Source organism: Zosterops lateralis (assembly GCF_965231275.1).
Source record: "Zosterops lateralis genome assembly, chromosome: Z".
Lineage (NCBI taxonomy): Eukaryota > Metazoa > Chordata > Aves > Passeriformes > Zosteropidae > Zosterops > Zosterops lateralis.
This window is the reverse complement of record NC_139800.1, coordinates 32159147-32180441: the sequence shown is the minus strand read 5'-3', so window position 1 is coordinate 32180441 and position 21295 is coordinate 32159147. Positions and strand designations below refer to the sequence as shown.

At 38.4% G+C, this 21295-nt stretch overlaps 1 protein-coding gene across 3 annotated transcripts in view; it reads left to right on the top strand.

Annotated features, from left to right (window-relative positions):
• Window positions 1-21295, top strand: part of FREM1 (FRAS1 related extracellular matrix 1) — a 64903-nt gene that overhangs the window by 1766 nt on the left and 41842 nt on the right. For 2 of the 3 annotated variants that reach the window (XR_014592503.1, XM_083883664.1), the window contains exons 2-12: window positions 3766-4274; window positions 9271-9365; window positions 10407-10708; window positions 11202-11398; window positions 12062-12385; window positions 13682-13790; window positions 15665-15796; window positions 17363-17707; window positions 18379-18521; window positions 19095-19291; window positions 20508-20598. Coding sequence is in view for 2 of the 3 variants with exons in the window: in XM_083883664.1 (XP_083739790.1) it covers window positions 3957-4274; window positions 9271-9365; window positions 10407-10708; window positions 11202-11398; window positions 12062-12385; window positions 13682-13790; window positions 15665-15796; window positions 17363-17707; window positions 18379-18521; window positions 19095-19291; window positions 20508-20598 (2253 nt within the window). In the remaining variant the exon portion in view is untranslated. The remainder of the gene's footprint in view (window positions 1-3765; window positions 4275-9270; window positions 9366-10406; window positions 10709-11201; window positions 11399-12061; window positions 12386-13681; window positions 13791-15664; window positions 15797-17362; window positions 17708-18378; window positions 18522-19094; window positions 19292-20507; window positions 20599-21295) is intronic. The other variant, XM_083883665.1, reaches the window with a different exon arrangement.

Sequence of the window (21295 nt, the reverse complement as noted above, 5' to 3'; positions counted from 1 at the left end):
AGCTCATGATCTTTCATTGCCCTGGGCTAGATTTTAATTGCTGTAATAATATTCATCTTGTTTTCTAGAAATCATGGAAAGCTCTTACTTGTTTTCTTTAAACCTCTTCCCCAAAAAACTTTGTAGGTTCTTTCTGTTTCTTGGAAACTTTTTCTGTTATTTGTTAAAACAAATCAATTCAGCTTCCAGCCCACAACAATCATTCTCCATTATCCCCTTCCAGCTTTGCAAAACAATAGGGCAATTTTGATCCAATTTTTCAGGGAACTATCCCAGGCAATGAGAGATTTTGTCACACACAGAGAAACTCTTCAAGTCTCATCTGAATGCCAATGAAGGTTTTGGGTGTCATTGAGACTTGGCTCAAGGTCACTTGTGATTACAGGTATTTTAGTCAAGTTTTAGGTATTAAAGCTGAGAGTTACTGGTACTGTTTCAGATTTTACTTTCAGTTGTTTTGTGTTGGCAGATAACTATTTTAGAAATAATTTGGATTAATCTTTTACTTACATCAATGTAGGTCTGCTCAGAATCAGACTCACCAGTTGTTATGTTTGCAATTAACTATTGCATCATTTCTCACATGTGCACCAACAGTCCTGAGGGAAAACCAGTTCTGGCACTTGGAGGAAATTTTTAACAGAAACCCTCCTCTACATTGTCCCCAGTTTGGTATGTTCCTCTGACAGCTCTACAGAGGCATTCATTGAATCTTCAGAGGCCTCTTCTCTCTCTGCCTTCCCCCCGGGCTCATCTGCTGAGTGAGCAGGAGTTGCCAGCAGATGACTAGCTCTTTAGAGTTCACCTTGCCTTGTCCTTAGAATTCCCCTTGCCAAGTGTCCCTTGTTCAATGCCTTAGGCACATCTTCAGGATGTATCTTCCCGGCTTCCAGATCTCAGAGCCAGCTAGGTGAATCTGCCTCTAATTATGGGAAAGGAGGTCTCTTTGCTTGTTGCCACATTTTTTTTTTTACCAGTATGGGTTTATATTGGATCTCAAGGGAATTACTGGACAGGTGGCAGGACATAATGCTGTGTTTTGCAAAAAAACCCACCAGGCAATTAATTTAGATCCTAGTAGTCAGATGGCTCTGTCTTTTCAGCTTAGAGTCAGCATGAGATTTAGGGTGAAAAGGACCTCTGCAGATGACTACACCCACTTCTTTCTCCAAGAAAAGCCAGTTTTATGCCAAATCTGGCTTTTAAGTTACATCAAGCAACTCAGGCCTTGATTAGTTGTTTATTAAATAAACTTTGCTATTTTAGTGGTTGTATGTCTCTTCCTTGTGCTGCAGGCGCTCTTCTGTTAAAAGTCTAAAAATAAACAATAAGGCCTCTCCTCTTCAGGCTGAACAAATCCAGCTGTGTCAGCCTCTCCTCATAAATCATGTGCTCCATCCCCACTGAGAGATAAGAACTAGTATATGAAATATCAGTGAACTGACAGGAATGTTTTAATTCTGGGACCAAAGCTGGTAGCTTTCTGTGAGCTTGTACTCACACAGTGCACCTGGAGTTGTTCAGTTGTTTCAGTTGTTTTGGCATATAGACAGACCCTTAGAAAGCTGATGAGAAAACAACTTAATTTCATAATACTGGTTCTCCCTCTGTGTTGTTCGTGAATACCATTATGTCATTAGGCCACTAAGTCTATCTGAAATATTGTGGTGCATTTGGAATTAAACAGTCCCTTAGCTGTATGTCCGTTCTGGATACACAGGTGACATGGCAAGGAAGAGCAGAGGTGAATCGGGTTCAGCTGTGATATTAAGGGCAGAGAAGTAAGGAGACTGTAAGGAAATCCAAAGCAGACACAAAATGTGTCAGTGGCATCACCAGCAGTTGTATATCTGCTGAAGAGCAGAACACTGTCAATCAGTGTAAGTACCATGTGGCATACACATGACTTCATTGAAGCAATGACCTTCTTCACAGATAGGGAGGATGTTAATATCTTGGCACACACCCCAAAACTTTCTCATTGTTATTGTCATTATGTGCTGAAGGAATCGATTTAATCTTGCTATGATTGTATAAGCAATTGAGAAAGTGAGGTTATACTTCCCAAGATCTTTACTTGGCCACCTCAGGAGACAGTCCTACAGCACCCAAATAGAGGCCAGTGGCTAGAAATATGGGTCAAACATAGAGTGATGGGAGAGCTGTGTCTGCAAGTTAAAGAAGTCAAAGCAAGATTCTAATACACAGTGACAACAGGACCAAATTTGTAGCAGAGAATGTCTTATACATCCACAATGAAATTGATCAAAATTCTCCTGATTCCTCTTGTACACTTTCTGTTCTGTTTTTGATGCAGGGTAAGAAAGGGCAGCACAGAAACCACTGCCTGCCCCTTAAGATTTACAGCTGTACTCTGTGCTGGGATTTATGAAGCAGGCACCAGAAACGGATGAATCTAGGCTGTAGCAGAGTCAAGATGCAGACGTCTCTGCATGACTGCCATTTTCAAACTGCTGATGAAGCTATCTCTCAACTTGAACATGTTTTATGAAAGCTATCCAGATTGGAGTGGAGAAAATCAAAACTATCCAGGCTTTAATTTAATAATTTCTGATGAGGTGCCATGTAAGAAAATGTCTGTGAATAAAGTTATTTTGCACCATAAATCTAAGCCTCAGCCTGCTTATGAAGCAGAGAGTTATTGTCATGAGATGTAAACAACCAGATCTATGTGCCAGAGCCATATACTGTCTCTTAGCACTTTGCCACGTCCTAGTCTGAATCTAAAATTTCTAATTATTTTCTTTGAATGTTCTGTCATGGATTTTATTCCTTTTCCACCAGCTAGAATTCTACATTGTCTCTCAGATTTTTTTTCAGACTGGTATGGCTGCAATATTTTAAACCAAAATGGAAAGACTTTCAGATAAATACCTAGAAAACTAGAGTTAAAATTTGCATTCCAGATCACATAGTCAACATACATCTAACTTAACATGCATATGAGTCTCAGTGTCTTCAATCTTAAATATGTGGTGAATTGAGTGGATCTGTCTTGTTTAACTTTAGGAAGTGAATAATTTTACAGATTTTCTGAACTGCCAGTTTCAGTGAAATTTAAAACTGGGTGGATACATGGCTGGTCAGGCTGCTCAGAAGGTCATTCTGCTGGAAACAGTGGAGTGAACACCTGCCTGTTAACAACAACAAAGAAAATTAAGACCTGTGAGGGGTTTTTAAAATTCATTTTCAGGAAAGTTCACTGTTGGTCTTAAGGCAAATTAGTAGCCAGGGAATTAACTATTTACAAAACCTAAAGGAATGTTGACACTTTACTGGCTTGAAATTCCTATGATCTTCTCACATTTAATTAAATCAATATCACTTCCTATTCTTTGTGCTGTAGCTTCAGTGACTTTGCAGGATTGTAGAAATTAGGCTTTTCAAAGAATTTCAATAGTGCTTGTTTAATGTCAAAAATTTTTTCTTTTCTTATGAGGTTATAAACATGAAAGATGAAGAGTAACTGTAGCTAGGGGCATGAGAAACTTGTGTAATTTATTTTCCATATTATCTTGTATTCTTTATTTCTGTTGAATTTTTTCTCAGATTTTGGGGTTGTCTGCTATTTTCTGGGCATGTGTGCACTAAATGGTATTCAAAGGTGAAGTCAATCTGCTGCTTGAAATGAACTGCAATTGTCAGAAATGGTGGAAGTATTCTCTGTGTGCTTGTTGTTTTATCTTTTATTCCTGTAGTTGCCCAATCCCTTAAAGCAATTTTCTTTTTCTTAATTTTTTTCAGGATTGACAAACCTTGAAAGGACTCTGAGCAGAAATTCATAATTTTGTCGGGCTTGACCAATGAATTTTATAAAAACTTAAGGATATTTTGTAAATATCTGCCCAATAACTGCCCGAATTTCAGTAAAGGAGAGCCTATTAATAGTAAATATGTCATACATTTTTACCTGCGACTAATAATGCCTGCATTATATGGTGAAAATCTGCTGGTGGAGGAAGAAGACTCCTTTTGTTAAGAAATTTTTTCACTGGAGAAAAAGGCTGACACTCCTTTATAATATGAAGCCCTTTGAGAAAAACTGGTTGATTCTACTGCTGCCTGTCATGTTAAGAGTTGTGTGCTCCTCCTTTATTAGTGTGAACCTTGGGGTGAAAGTGATGAAGGGACAGTCTGTCTTTCTCTCAGAAGAAGACCTCAAGTTTTCCATCCCCAGAGAGAAGGATGCCTGCAAAGTAGAAGTTGTGATTAATGAGCCAATAACACAGAGGGTTGGGAAACTCACTCCACAGGTATTTCGGCTCTGTTTTGCTGGTTTGAGTGTACAGGTCTGGGAGGAACTAAAAAGAGATGCTTTACTGATTTTTGTTCTTCTTTTGGATAGTGACTAAAATGCATGAAATTGAATGGTGTGTGAGATTCAGCCTTTTGCTTAAGTAGGCAGCTGGCAGAGAACTGCAACCCTGAAATCCAAAAGCTGAGCTCAGTAGCACAAGTGCACAGAAGTGAGTCTGGTCAGTCTCCTTTCACAAATGAAGAATGAGTATTTCAAAACTTCCAGTTAGGAGATGTCCTCCAGTCTCTCAGCTCCTTATATTTCCTCCTAAGAGGGTAGTCAGTGCCCCTTGAGTAATGCATTACTCACTACAGCATTTTGAATTTTAGTCATGGAGCCTCCACTTAAGGAGCAATTAAGAAAAAAATAATCACATTCAATAAGAACATTGTGTACAGCATTGTTTGTCCTGGTCTGCAACAGCCAAATTGTTAGCAGATGGCAAATACATTTAAACTCCCCTGTTTTCTGTTCAAATGTCAAGCTTGTAGGAATAATGAAATATATTTAACATATTACCATTCTGCTACTCATCGGCTTTACAAATTGCCCCACCTGAGTTATAGCAGGAAAAACTTGAAAGTAGTTGTCATGAAGATGTAATGTAATACTTCTATAATGTTATAGACAGAAGCTAAGCGGTTTTTATGATTCATAACCAAGCAGATTTGGGTGTTTTGAAAAATTCTGGATTGTGCCACAACATACACTTTTATGTGCTTGTATATGAATATAGTTTTTAACCTTCTTTCCAGGGTTTTTGGTGGCTTCTGTGAAGATAGGTGAAGGAGCATCAGTCTCAACAGATTTTTCAAAACTTCTGTCTTGGTCATCAGTATTATTTTTTTTTTTTTAAATCACTGACAAGTATTTCAGCTGATTTGGCATTCCTAAGGAGCTGAGGCATACCAGGGAAACAGAAGGTGATGGGCAGGACAGTGTCTGATCTTTCTCTAGAGTCTGGCCTTGAGTAGTGTAGTGCATCTGCTGAAATTACCCAGGGCTTGTTTTCTGCTAGCATAGGGGCACTGACCATAGTACCCCACCTCTACTTCCTCTGCATACCTTGTTCCTTGACTCCTACAATCATTAAGGCTGGAAAGACCTCGAAGAACATTGAGTCCAACCATTAACTCAGCACTGCCAGGTGTGCTACTAAACCATGTCCCTAAGACCTACTCATATACAATTTTTTAATGTTTCCCAGTATGGTGATTCCACCACTTCCTTGGGGCACCTGTTTTAATGCCTGACCAGCCTTCCACTAAAGAATTTTTTCATAACATCCAATCTAAAGGAGAGGAGAAAAAGAGGGACCTGCATATGAAAGCTATGGGGAACCTCTTCTGTACGCAATCTGTCTGGCTGAGGAGTAACTTTGTTTTCAATTTCTGCCTCAGCCTCTATGTGCAGTGGGACCCAGGTATTTTGAAATAGCCACTTTGTCCTATGTAACCCAGCATGTTTCAGGCACACAGCTAATGGCCCTTTTCAAGAGATCCCAGGAGATGCGGATTTTCTTCACCTTAATTTTCAAACTACTTCCCCTCTCCCAGCCCCACTTCTGTTAAGTAGCTGTTCTTGCATGGCCCGAATTTGTGCCCAGGCAACTGAGTGTGGAAGCTGCAGGCAGTCATGTGGAGGGAAGAGCTCTGTTGGCCAGGTGGCCCTAGGGCACCCGGCTGGAGAGAGTGCCTGGGCTTTCACCATTCCTGAAAAAAAGTTAGGAGTCCTGATCTCCTTGTGCCACTCATGATCCTTCTACAGGAAATTCTGCAGCCAGGAAGTGTGTCTGCTATGATCTGGTTTACTACCATTGAATTGAGTAATGTTCTAGGAATGTATGACAATTTAATTATAAATTGCAATTGAAAAGCAGTTGAAGTGGAAAAAAACTAAAGCTCAACAGTAATTAGGAAAAGATTTAGATTTCCTTTGTCTTACCCAGTGAATTTATAGACAATTAGAGTTGCCCGTTCATACAAAAGGAAAACATATAGGGAAATATAAACCAGATGTTTCTTTTTGCAAAGCAGATTGTGTTTCATCTCAATACACATATAAACTCACTGTCAATCAGTGGTAGCAAACCTTTGTGGAAAGGTTCTAAATTTTCTAATCCCTTATTACTAATTAAGATGTGGAACTAATGATATCTTAAAAATAAGGACATTGATTCCTTGATATGACTGGATCCAGTGAGACGCATCCCAGAGTCCTTATGGAACTGGTTGATGTAGTTATGAAGGCGCATTCCATGATATTTGAAAAGTCATGGCTGAAATCCCAGTTTCCAGACTGGAAAAAGGAACATACAGTACCCTATCCTTAAAAAAGGTAGATCTTTCCTAGAAGATGTGCTAAGGCACAGGGAGGACAGGGAGGTGACTCAGGACACCAGCACAGCTTCATCAAGGGCAAGTCCTGCCTGACCAATGCAGTGGCGTTCTATGATGGAGTGACTACATCAGTGGGCAAGAGAAGGGCTCAGATGTCTTTTTTCTGGACTTCTGTAATCCCTTTGGCCTTGTCTCCCACAACATCCTTATGTAATAAAAATCCTATTGACTTTGAGAGCTCTACACTGATTTATACAGTGAAGAATCTTACTTTCATTGTACAACATTAAGCTTCTGAAACTAAAGTATGAGTGGGTTTTGTATATGATATACTTATTTTTTCTTTAAAATAACATACCATATAACTACTTCTGAATTTTTTCCATTTTTGTAGAATATCACAAAAGACTACATAACCAATTGATTACTTAACTATCATGTTCCTTTATGTTAGTTTGTACTAAGAAAGAAAGGACATTAAGTAAGAAAAAGACATTTGTTGTCTTTGAAAAAAAAGCAGAGCATATATTTCTAAGGCATTTGAAAACTGCCACAACATAGTCTCAACTTTCATCATATGAGAGTGATTTTGTTTTCCATAAATTGTCCTTGTCCTTCCTTTCTATGCAGTCCCAACAAATAAAACCAAGCATACTTTCCATAATACCACAGATTATTCCAAGAGAAATCAACTGAAAATCAACTAATTCATCACTTAAAAAAAAAAAAAAAAGGAAAGACTTAGTACAATGCATTTCTTGATGAAAGTTAAAAGCAGGCAATAAATTTTAAAATTGCTAGGAATATAGAATAATTATCACATTGCTTGAGCATCTGAGAATAACTTCAGTGGAAGTTTTCACTAATAATGAAATCTGAGAAACTCTAATTATTCTTCCATTATAGAAGCATGTAAGTTTTATTCTGTGTAATGGCTAGAAATAAACAAAGTTCAATAATTCTTACATCCTTTAGTGGAAATCCACAAAGTAGTTATGAGGTGGTCATGCTTCAGGTAACTATGCATTAACAATTAATTTAGAATTAAATTATTATGTAAATTTTACACTAAAAGTCAGAGCATCCAAAGACTTTATGAGCTACACTTCAGTCAACATTTTAGAGTCTTACTAAAGTTCCTCAGCCATTTCACCATCATCTAAAGTGGTTGGGGAAACAAAGAAAATTCATGCAAGGCACTTAATTTTCATGATTCTTTTGCCATATTTTTAAAAAAGATTGTCATTAGGAAATTACCTATTTTTTATGGAAACAAAATAAAAAAGTAGCTAGCCAGTCAGCCACATACATATATTAATTGCTATTAGTTATGGCCTCATTAGGTCTGTTAGTGAATTTTGAACAGATGTCACTTTAGTCTGTGGAAGTCCATATAACGATTTGTGAATACCCCAAAAAATGCAATGAAAATGACATTTAGATTGATAGTTAAATACTTAGAAAATGCAATTATTTTAGTTTCTTGCTGGCCAGAATATGCATTTTCTCTCTGTAGATATGAAAATGAGCATCTTCCATCCTCCATGGACTGTGTAGAGATTCTGTGTTATCACAAGGATAACATAGACATAGACTTGTCAATGCTAGGAGTCTTCTGCTGGTGTTTCCGTAAAAAAACAATACTGCATGGGAATTATAAATGGCCAGTTTTGTAAATTGCAGTATTTGAGAACATGAAAATGGTATGCCTCAGAATCCGAATCCATTTTCCAAAGAATGTGTCTGTCAAAGCAATCCTTTTTTCTATTTGTGTCAGGCATGTTTACTCATTGCCTTGCTTTCACAAGTCAACCAACCATTAAATAAATCAATTTGCATGAAAGAAGTGTCTGCCTTAGATGGTTAAACTGTGGCAAGACAGACTCACAAATTTTTCCCATATCAGGTGTGTTGTAAGGATTAGTCTATTTTGAATTAGCTGGTAGGGAAATACAGATATCTGTTTACTTTTGTGTTGTAGATTACACTTATTTTCAGGCTGGATGTTGGTATGGCACAAAGATGACATCTGATCTAGAAAAGAGCTACTGCTACAAAGCAGCATCACAAAAAATGGGAACAGCTCTGAGTTAGAAAAGTTTCTAACAGAGAAATTTCACTGGGTCGTACTTTCGTGGTACAGTCTTTGTGGCCATAAAGCAAGATTTACTATATAATCAAGCTATTGCCATAAGCAACTTGAAAAGTCAATAAATCTCAATTTATAATGCTGGAATTGCTGGCTTTTCAGCATCACTGCAGTTGTATGAACTGCTGGATATATCAATATACCCTTAAGTCCACGGGCTGCAGTGGTAAAGAAGGTGATGCCAAACTATTTGTTGTACTGGGGACGGACTTAGGAGCATGAAACAATCACATACGACCTTTGCCCTTCTAACTGTGGAGAGCTGGCAGCCTCATGTTTATGTGGTTACTCTGACTCTCTTTGGGAGGTTACAGTACAGGTGAATACCTATCCATAAAAATGGAATACATACTAAGAATTTTCTCAGTCTGATGTATTCCAGGCACTTGGAGAGAAGTGGAACAGATGCTGTGAAGTTAACATCTTTGGCAGTGTGGTGCCAGTCTATTCTTTCTCCTTCCTAGGTTTTTGACTGTCACTTCCTTCCTAATGAAGTCAAATATACCCACTATGGATGTCCGATTTTAGATGAAGACATGGTCATGCTTAGGCTGTACAGGTAAGCAGCAGCAGCAGGTCACACTTCACTGTCACCAGGAGCTCACCTGACCTCAGCAAAAGGAAGCAGTCAAATTTTTTCAGTTAAAGAATGTTCTGCTGTACATGCTGCAACTACTTAGATCCAGTAGCTGCATCATTAGTCAACAAGTGACCATTTGTTTACAGAAACATTTCTCACCATGAATTACAGATAGGCTCATTTAATGTGTATTATGTATTGCTGGCTTATTATAAAAAACCAGTATAATGATTTTCTGTTATGCTATGGAAAGTGAAAATAGTACTTTTGATGCATTGTGAGGCTGCCTGGAACAGAGGCTAGATAGTGTTAAAGAAATAAAGTATTTATTAAAATATTAAAGTATTTATTAAGTATTTATTAAAAGGCCTTCAAAGGCCTTGTGCAGTACAAGTGTCCGGCCATGGCTCCATCTTAAATGGACCCAAGGTGGACTCAAGATGGATTCCGAGTCACGAGTTTTCACACTTGTATAAATTTTGGTTCATTTACATAGTGGGGGTCAATTGTCTAATTACAGCTTCAGATTATGAAGTCCTATCCTCCAAGATTACTTTCCTCAATTCACTGTCATTATACTTTTTGGGCCTGAACTGTAATGGTGTCCTTGATTCTCAGGCTGGAAAAGGATTGTTTTGTCTAACTACATTCTGACGAGAACTTGCTAACACTTTATATGAAGTTCAGAGTTAAATACTAATGCAGTACAGCATCTGAAAAATATGAAAGCTAAAACTTAAAGCATCACTTTCAGAGTACTGTGTATTTTCTGCTATCCTGCTGATAGGGACAGACCCTTTCATATGTACACAGAGAGTAACCTCTTCCTTCACACAGACATCCTGCTTGTAAGTAGGGGGATTTGGGCAGCACGGTCTGGGTTTATGGTGATTCAAGGCTTGAGCACACAAGAGAGAAAGAGGTTCAAGTGATTCATTTTCAAAGAAGAGGACACTATCCAAATCACAAGGCAACAGAAGATGGGAAGAAGCATAACTAATTTTCTTCTGTCACTTGCAGGTTTACAGAAACAGAAACATTTGTAGAAACATTCACCCTACATGTGAAGTTACTTGAGCCAGACTGTAACATCATAAAAATGCGCTCCCGTGCTTTGGAGGTCCCTGAATACTATGGTTTGTCTAGGGTGATTGACAAGAATGTCCTCACCTTTGATTATGACAGGAAGATAAACCTGGATTGCACCATTTCCATAATCTCTTCAGAAACTCACCTGCCTGCTCATGGCCAGCTTATTTCCAGGAAAATCCAACAAGAGCAGTTTCGTGGAGAACAGCCATGGAGCTTCTTCCCTGGCACTAGTATGATGTGCTTTTGTTGTTCACATTAGTGTGTTCAAGGAGATGCAGCGGATTAAGTCTTCAGCAGTGGGTTCTTTCCAACATGCTGTGTAACAGTGGGTTATGGTAATGAACAGCTTGAGCTATCATGGGCATGAAAGGGACATGAAGTTTTAGTGAGGCACCATGCAGATCACAGATCTGGGTCAATAATTCCTTGACTGGATTCTGTTTCTGGCTCCTCGACACGTGGACCAATGTGACAGCTTTGTGGGTGCCAAGTGTCAGCAGAAACAGCACAGGTGGTGGCTGGAGGCAGCACCTAACCAGGACACTAAGGGAGGATGGAGTTGAAAGATTATCAGTTGAAAAGAAAATCCTGCAGGAGAAATTAAGTCAGGAAAGGAGACCTACTTTTCATCACTCTCTCTCAGGGTTACTTTAGCTACATGGGCAGGTTCCCCACCTTGATTTCTGCTCTGCTAACTGTTTCACTATTGCTGTTGGGTTGCAGAGCACAGCGTGGGCCAACAGTGCAGAAACAGGAGCTGTACACTGGGACTAGGAGTTATCAACAACAAAAAGATGAGCTGTGAAGAATTTCTGAGGATGGGCATTCAATATCGACACCTTGACCACCCCTCACCTGACACTGATTATATCCCTGTGAGGTTGGATCTGTCAGACAGCAGAAGCAGAACCCTGCATAAGGTAGATTTTTATGCAAGTTTATAATGTCTGATTGTCATCCTGTGTTGTAGTTTCTTTTTTAGTATGTGTTTTGCTCCTTGTCACATTTGAAAAGAGATAGGAACCCTTTAAATTTTTTCAGTTCTTAGAACTTGGCCGATTAAGCTAATGAAAGGCATTATCTCCATGCCTCTATGATTAGATCATTATGGATAGAGAGAAACACCTCTGGTTGATTACTGTCAGACATAAGTAGTTAATCCTAAGAGAAAAATTAATTCCGGCATAATTCCACAACTTTTATACAGCATGATCGGCATTGATTTCAACATATACAGTAATTAGTAAGTTAAGAGCTCTGTGAACACATTCAGTTAATAATAATTAATAGTGTGTGCATGTTTTTGTCAGATAAAGTTATTCATTGAACTCACATCAAATTAAGTAAGTAATTTCAGCCCCAAATTAAGGACACAAATAAGACTAGTGAACCTCAAAGTCATATTTATGATGTCTCAATATTTACTCTAAGGCATTTGCTAATTAAAATATTTCGATCTTTCTTTTCAAAATAATTATTGCTTTAACATATACCCTGATTTGCTATGTGAAGCTAAAAGAAATGGAATTTATTTCTTCACTTTACTTTGCCTTTTCAGTTATCTCGTTTTCTTCCTGTTGTAGACGGAGTATGCATGGCTCTCTGTTCAGATTAGAGGTGCTGTTCCCAACCAAATACCTAAAGCTGCCCCAATGGCAAAGTTCTTCCTGGAAGTAAATCAATTTATTTTGACCCCTATTACAACCACAACCATTGATGCTGAAGACAATGAAACTCCAAAGTCCCTGCTTATATTCAACATTACCAAGCCACCTCCACAGGGCTTTATCACTCACCTCTCTGACCACACAAAACCTGTTGGCTCCTTCACGTGGAAGGATCTCTGCGACATGCTCATTGCTTATCAACCTCCAAATAACAGCCACACAGAGAGGAGGAATTATGAGGTAACAGGGGGATGTGTGAACATTTGCTGGTTTTTGCCTCCTTAAGATTAAAATGTAATCATATGCAAGGGATATTTTTCAGGGAAAAAAAGTTTTTAAAATTATATGCAGTACAGGAGCAGAAGTAAACTCTTTTATCACTCTCTCCTCTGACACATCATCTTAACTAACACAAAATAGATGTTTATTGCTCACTACATATGAATTTCTTTGTACTGAAAACCTTTTAGTGCCTCTGATTGAGAAATCTCTAAAATGGATTTTTTTTTAGTAAGAGGAATAGTGAAATAACAGTACTTGTACATCTACCCAAGAGCCTTTGGAAAGATCAGTGGTGCCTTTTCCACAGAGCTTTTATCCCTCCCTGCATGACATTACTATGACCTGTGCAGAGGTGACATCTTTAAAGTCATGAGAGAGGGGCCAGTCAAAGGCCAGGATTGCTGTTTGCCCTTACAGCCTACCTGCTGTGATAACAGTGGTTTAGGGATAACAAAAAGGGGCCACCCAACTGTTCCTGCTGGAAGTACTAAAAGCATGTCACTAACACAGGGAGCATGATGCAAATGATGAATGAGATCAGGCTTCTGTCAGCCATTCTTGAGTAAGTTATGAAATAACTGTCTGATAAGGCACTTATCAGTAGGAAAAGGTTGCTGGGAAGGCAGAGCAACAGCAACAGTAACTAGCAATTGATGCTGACAGGAACTTCTCTCACTTTTTTTCTTGGCTGTCCCAGGAACATCCTTTTTCTGTTTCCTTAATGTGAGGACCAGACATGCTATCAAAATATCTGCTCCTTAAGTGCCTCATCTCTGTTCTGCTTTTAGCATTGTTTGATTGCAGGTTCAAGAATTAGATAGTTCTGTAGTCTGACAACTCAAGAGTTTGATTTTTAATTTTTTTTTAAATTTATTTCTTTTTATACTAGGGCATATATTTTCTGTCATATCTATTTTTGCTCCTATGTATTTTAAAAGAGTAGGAAATGTCTCCTCCACTTCTTAGTACTACTAGTTAAAAAAAGCTCTCTAATATTTGATGACTTAACTGTACTCCAAATAAAATGAAAATTACACACATAACAAACTAAATGTCATAGATTTCACTGCAAAGAGTGAAAGCAGATACTCAGTTTTGTGCAGAACTATGGCTCTTTTTAGAAGCTAAATCAAGTTTTGTTTATTAACATTATCAGATGCCTGTAAGATCTCTCAGGAGAGAATATACTATATGTGTTTTGAAGTACATTTGGTCTCTAGTTTTCAATAAGCAATTTATCTGTGTTCACAACAGGTGGAGTTTGAGGTGCATGACTTCTACTTTGAAAGGAGTTTACCAATCGCTGTGCATCTTTCTATCAGAACAACAGATACAAATGCCCCTCGGGTTTCATGGAATACAGGTGACATCTCTTATGCTAAATTCATTTTGCTTCAGAATTAATAACATTTTTGACACACATATTTGACAAAGCTCTAAAATTCAGATTTACACCTGGAGTCTAAGGATCATTAAACTGAAGGGGCATAACCTACTTTCTCTTATATTCATTTTGGAGGGAACATGTTACAACAACTTGGAAAAAATCTAATGTCTTACATGTCTTAACTGGAATGAAAAATAAAGAAAAAAATGAAGTTGCCGGATAACTAGGATTTATTTATACAGCATTTTCTTGATGAATGAACTGTATATAAAATAGTATGAAAATTAAAGGCAAATATATGATAGTGGGGAATAGGAATAGTGGGGTAGCATGTGGGAAAGACCAAGGCTTGTTGGTGTTGTTCAATGCGGAAGCGTGCAAAAACTGACAACTTGGAAAAAGGGCATGATATAATATCAGCGATTTAAAGCCTGGAAACCTCACAGGGTTAAGTCTAATTCAAACATATTTATAATGCCTGCACTGGAAAGAGAACAGAGTCTCTCATCTGAAGTGCATTGTTATCTAATAATCTAAAGGAAAATATATAGGGTCAAACCAGTCTTAGAAGTTAACACTGGAGAAAATGCAGTTTTCCTACAGTAGAAAAGGAAAGGAGGTGAGAAGAAGGTACCTCATGTCTTCCAGAGAAACCTCGCCTAAAATGACTGTCTAAGTAAGTAGGAACACTGTCCTCTCTCAGGAAGATAAACATACGTTTTTAACTGCAGACTCACTAAAGAATCTAAATGCCCGGTTTCAGACATTGTGAGATTTCAAGTGCAATGCTTCTGTTGGTGCAAATGTCCAGAAATGTGCCTCATTAGATTATCACATAATTGGAAACCAAATGTCAAGGAAACTTTCCTTCCTGATCTTTCAGATTCCCCCCTCTGTGAGCCACAATTACACCACCCAAGATTCACCAATTTTATCACAAATTTCATTGCTGGGACTGAAGCCATGCACAGCAAGTGGCTCCAGTGACCTGACCAGTGTCCTGCTTGACTTCTGACACCCACCACACACACACTAACAGACAACTTCCTGTTACTGGATCAGTCTGGGTTTCCCATATAGGAATCCTAGCTGTCTGTTTCCTTCATGTAATTTAACTGTGGTGCAGCAACACAAAATTAGCTCAAACTGAGTGTCTCCAGGGAGGGACCCTGAACAAAGGAATCCCTGACTTTTATACCCCCGCAATCTGTGTGTACTTGTTCCAATGGTGATATTTGTTCTTGTTGGGTCCTGCAATCTCTGGGTGACCAGCCACACCCTATGTCCTTTTTTATAAGAAGGGTCCGTGCCCATTTATGGTTCTTTGCCTGGGGCTCCAGATATTTCCTGCTACCCAGGGCACAGTTTGCAACTTGCAGATGAGACAACCTGCACCAGGTGCATCCTGCAACATCAGGATTGGTTATTTGTCTGAAAAAGATTCCTTAAAGACACTGAACAAATTCAAGTGTGTTGGAAGCTGTTATCAGATTTTAGGTGGCCTTAGAATCATAGCATTATAGAACTAATAAGGTTGAAAAAACCCTCCAAAATTATATTCATCTGAATATCACCATGCCCACTAAACTGTATCATGGAATGCCACGTCTATTTGTTTTTTAAACACTTCCAGTGATGGTGACTCCACTACTGCCCTCAGGAGCTTGTTCCAAAGTTAATCACTCTTTCAGTGTAGAAATATTTCCTAATATCCAATCTAAACCTCCATTGGAATACGTTTCACACGTAGATGTGTAGCTAGAATTAAACATTCTGGGTTTTTTTCCTGGTTGGAAACACCTTTAGAAGTGCTAAGTGCTGACACTGACGTAACTCTCTGCCCTTTGCAGGCCTCAACCTCCTAGAGGGGCAATCCCGACCCATCACATGGCAACACTTCCAAATTGTAGATAATGATGACATCCAAAATGTTCGCTTGGTCACAGTTGATGGCTTACAGCATGGGCGGCTGTCAGTGAGAGGTAGGTCATTTTAACTCCAGAGACTGGAAAAATCTCCTCTTTGGTAAAACAACAGCTCTGCTCCCTCTGCTGACTGCCTTCCCCTGCTACAACTATGCTAGGCATGAGTATTAAAACAGGAATGTTCAAAAATTCAGTATTTAAACCTTTACTTTCCTAATGTACGTTTACACTCCAAAGGGGAAATTTTAAAGAAATCAGCTACACTTTCATTGAGAGACATGATTTAGGAGAAACACAGTCAATACATTTTTAGTTCTTACCTTTTTGCTTGCAGATGTTATGGAATACCAAGTGATTTTGATTTGTTGGCAAATACAGACAACATTTGGATAAATTTGTTACTGGGAGCTTTAAGGTTTATTTCAAAAAGTGAAATAAATTAGGCTTATAACTCATCAGCCTTCTGCATTATCAATATTACTAGTTTTGCTCTGCAGCACAAGTCACCACAGTGCTTGGGAAAAAAGGTTATGTAATGGAAATCACTTTGCTCTTGGCAGGATGGGAACATGTTGCCACTCTCAAGTGGCTAAGTTTTTTTGAAAGTTAAATGAGTTCATGTAAAATGCATAACCTAAGAACATAAAATTATTGAAAGAAAAGGAAAGCTGGTGTTTTGAATATAGCAAACATAGAAACTATTCAGAAGTAAACCTAAGTTCAGGAAACTCCTGACAAGCAGTTGTGTGTCTGCAAGATCATCCTCCTGCAAAGCTACAGACAGGAACTGTGTAGTGTCAGCAGTGCTAGGTGGGTTCAGCTCCAGAGAGAGTCTTAGGGAGACTGTGCAGCCAGTCAGGGCCATCTCCTGGTGGCAGTCCTGCCCTTGGATACTGATTTTGAGGGTTTCTCAGCCTACCACGCGCCAACCAGAGATGGATATTTTATCTTCAGTGACTGCGCCTTATTCTCTTTTTTCTGTCTGCTTAGGTACATGCCAAGGAAAACATTGCCACAATTTTTAGCAACTGTCTTTTTTTGTAAAACCTTAGAGGAATGCATGGCTTCTTTTCTTGGTGGCCCTGGGGAGATCATACGTTTTTAGCACCAGCTTGCAGTCCTTGAGTCCTTTAATTTGCCTGTGTATTTGTCTGTATGCATAACATTTCTAGTGAAGCAGAGGTATAAAACTGTCTTATCACAGACAATAACCTCAATATACTCAAATCCCCACATCACTGCATTTTACTTGCAATGAAATCCTGATCTTTAATTATAAATACTATACTCTTTGATGCCTAAAATGCATGCAAAATGCTCTGATAAGAAATTAGAGGTTGAAATTAAAGTGGAAACAATTACAGTTAAAAATTCTTGATGCCTGCAGTTATCTTCAGTGATGTTTGAAGGATTTTCTCTGCTGTCACAGTTGCCAATTTTGCATTCTTATTAGCTATTCCAACTCCTACAAACTTATTTTTGGTAGGTGAAGTCACATTTGATTTTTCTAGTTTGCAATAGATTGTTCATTCCTTTCCCTCAATAATCTTCATGTTAGTGGAAAGATACTTCTCTGGGCTGAACTACACATTTTTTCTGTGTTTTCTCCCACTGTTTTGACAGGAGGGAAAGGATTCATGTTCACTGTCGCTGACATTCAGGCTGGAGTTGTTCACTACCATCATGATGACAGTGATTCTACTAAGGACTTTGTGGTATTTAGAATTTTTGATGGCCCCCACAGTATTCGCCATAAATTTCCAATAAATATCCTCCCTAAGGATGATAGCCCTCCATTTCTGATCAGCAATGTGGTTATTGAAGTTCATGAGGGACAGACAATCCTGATTCAGGGCTCCATGCTTCATGCTTCTGACATGGATTCCAGTGATGACTACATACTATTCAATATTACCAAGCCATCACAGGCTGGAGAAATCATGAAGAAACCAGGACCAAACTTGATAGGTAAAGGAGCATGCCCACAAAAGCACGCTTTTATTTGTCTCTTCCTTTTAAAAATACAGTAAATATTACAGTTAGATGTTATTTTGGCTCAGGACAAATAATGGCAAATTTGGACTTCTTTCATTGTAGTGTAAAACCCAATCACTAATTAATGTTGGTCTCTGTACTAGAATAACTGTTCCTGTACGCACAATTTATCCTGCAATACTTCCATTCTGAGTCTATTTTCCTTTCCAGTACTTTTCTCTGGAAAAAGTATTGGGCTAGGCAGGAATTAGTCTACATTCAAGGATACATGCAGAGATAATACATGATGCTAATTATGCTAAATGATGAGAAAGCTTTCCTTTTATGTAACAACCCAGAAATTCTTGTGCTAGGTTGTAGAGGCTGCTAGTCCTACAAATTTTCTTCTGGCTTATGAACAGGGCTTTCAGCCTGTTTGCTGTGTTGCTTCATTTTTTGAATGACCTTTAATTGACACAGAAAATAAGTTGTTGGTGATCTTCAGAGAACATGGAAGACAATGAGAGAACATTACAAGGACATTTCATTTGGGTGAAAAAAAGGACATTATACTTCCCCAATTACTTGCACAGCTAATGCATAACTTTAATGTAGTATTAAAATCATAGAGTGTTCAATGGAAGATGTATTCTCCATTTCAACAGGGTATTCTGTCAACAGTTTTCTTCAGAGGGATCTATTTAATGGAATCATTTATTACCATCATTTGGGAGGAGAAGTATTTGAAGATTCCTTTGAGTTTGTGCTATGTGATAGTCATGACCCTCCAAATCTCTCTGAGCCACAGGTATGAAATGGAAGCATCTTTTCAGTATCCTGATCTTTTTCTTCAAATGGCTGGTATCTTTCATGTGCTGACAGGCTTTCAAATAAAACTGGTATAGACATTTTCTGATGACAGTCATCACCACAAACAGTGTTCTTCAGGGCTATTTCTTGTTCTTGCTTTCAACGGGGTAATTCTCTCCCTGGCAGAATAGAGACAAGTTAATTGAAAAAGTTTCTTCCTGTATTATAAAATGAAATGTTGAAAATAAATTGCATTTGGAGACAGTAAAAACAAATTAAACAACTCTTCTGAAGTTGACTGAGAATAGACTACTTTTTTTCATGCAAGAATCCAACATACTGAATTTAACTTTGCATTTAAAGGGAAACCTCTAAGATTCAAAATCTTCACCTTTAACTATTATTTTACTTTACCTCCATTACTCATGTGATGGTGACATGGGATGACAGCCACATCCTGTATCTCATAGACTAGTGATCTACTTCTGAGTGCATGTTGGTATAACTGCTACTTGTGACATTCTCTTCCTGAAAGGAATGGCTGATGGTTCTACTGTCTCCCCAATTCCAGGTGATGATGGTTCATATTATCCCTGTGGATGACCAGCTACCCAGAGAAGCTCCAGGAGTGACTCGTCACCTGGTTGTTAAGGAGACTGAGATTTCTCACCTAACTAAGAAACATCTCCACTTCACAGATGTGGAAGAGCAAGACAGGGAGCTCACATACACCATAACCACTTCCCCATTTTTCTCTTGCACCCGTGGGTAGGTGCAATCTGACATATCTTTCATGTGGGACAGGGGAATAACCCATGTAAGAGGAGCAGCTTCAGTGGCAGTAACATAGAACTTGTGCCTCAAGTTCTTCATTTGTTGAAAGTGCAGGTGACAATAGCAGCTCTCCTGTTGATGATTAAGGGTAAGCTAGAGCCTGAAGCAACAGAGTAATACACAGAGTAACAAAAAATACGTAATGCATAGTTGAACAAGGAATAACAAGCAGGAAATATTGTGAAATATTCTCTTTCTTTTTGTTTGATGTGCATTTTATACTGACTAGTGGGTTCCCACACAACCTCAAGCACAAGTCACAACATCTCTCCTAAGTGTTAGAATGTGGCTGACCTGTGCCTGCCCCAGACTGAGAATAAGAGGTGCTGCAGCTTTTTCCAGAATATGTATCAGGCACTCCTGGTTGTGGAGAAGGAAGATGTGGAGCAGAAACAGGCAGAACATGCTGTGGGAGCAAGGGAGGCACGAAATGAATGGGTGTAGTAGCCGTGTACATCCCTGTTGCTGTAATCTCATTAGAGCATCAGCAACAATTTGCTAAATGAAAAGTTTTTAATCCAGACATTGTACAGTTTAAGCTGAAGATCAAAACTTTCAATTTTGACCTCAAGCAGCAAAGGTTCATTATGTATCTGGGGGAGAAGGCTGTTTCCCTAATCAGTCAAATGGCCACACAGTTATCCAGTTTGCCTTTTACTGCTTTTGGAAGGCTGTCTTGCTGAAAACTGGTTAATTTTAGAGTTTATAAGAGGCATGTAACTAGAAATAATGTATTTTTCTACTTATACGGGTGTGCAAGTAATAAGAATGTGATGGACTACTTGCAGGTGGTGTAAATGGTATCGGGTGTGTAGAGACACACTTGCAGCAAATCCTGAACTTTATTATAAGTTATGAGAATATTTTTTGTGATCGCTCTGAAAAGTAATTCTTTTGGTCAGTTTTCTGTGATAATGTTTAAATGGATAACAAGAATGGAAGAAAAGAAAATGTTTTTCCTTTCAACACAGTTGGAAGTGTGAAGCTAATTTGAAATGCATGACTGGGCTATGTGGCTATTTTTTTTTTTTTTATTTTTTTTTTTATTATTATTTTTTTTTATTTTTTTTATTTTTTTTATTTTTATTTTTATTTTTATTTTTATTCTTTGGTATTGCTAGCCAAGATGTGACACACATATTTTTGTTAGCTACTCAGATGCTGGGAAACTGTTTATGGTGGACACCATCCCCAAATTGGTCAAGGATCCTGCTGCTCTTGCACTGCGGTCATTTACTCAGGTTTGTTATGTTACCTGATACCAGAATGAATTCTAAACAATTTTCAAAAGTTACAAGCGTACAGCTTTTAATTGACAAGAAAACAGGAGTTGAAAACTGAGGAGCAGCTCTGCTCCTATCACAAGCTCTGCTTAAGAAGCTCAAAACTCTGCTATTCCAATGCCAGATTTTAAAACAAATTTCTATCCTGCTTCAGATTTGCAATTATGTAAACACAAATGTTCTAAACGAAGGAGGGGCTACAGTTGCTTGGGTAGGCTGAATTTGGCTTCACATGATGTAAGAGGAGTAAAAAAGTACATAAAATGTAGAAATGAGACTTCAGACAGTTCATCTCAGTGATGCTTCATCTCAGTGTTTTCACCAGAAGATGTAGTACAGCATGGAATAGGCTGGAATAGACTTTTTTCAGGATTTTGTAGTTCAGCTTTCATGCTTCTGTAGTTTGAAAAATGAGTATTACTAAAGTGTCTTGTTTTATATTCTGCTGTATGGTTAAAGTTACAGAATGATCATTGCAGTGCCATAATGAGAGCTCTGACCCTCAGATCCTTAACTGTGTGCCTAATATGGGTATCTGGATGCAAGATTTTGATCTTCTTATCACTGGCCTGTCCTCGACATGAAACACAGGACATGCAGTTACTATTCACATTGATAAGGGCAAATTCAGCTGCTGTGGGAGATGTTAGCTTTT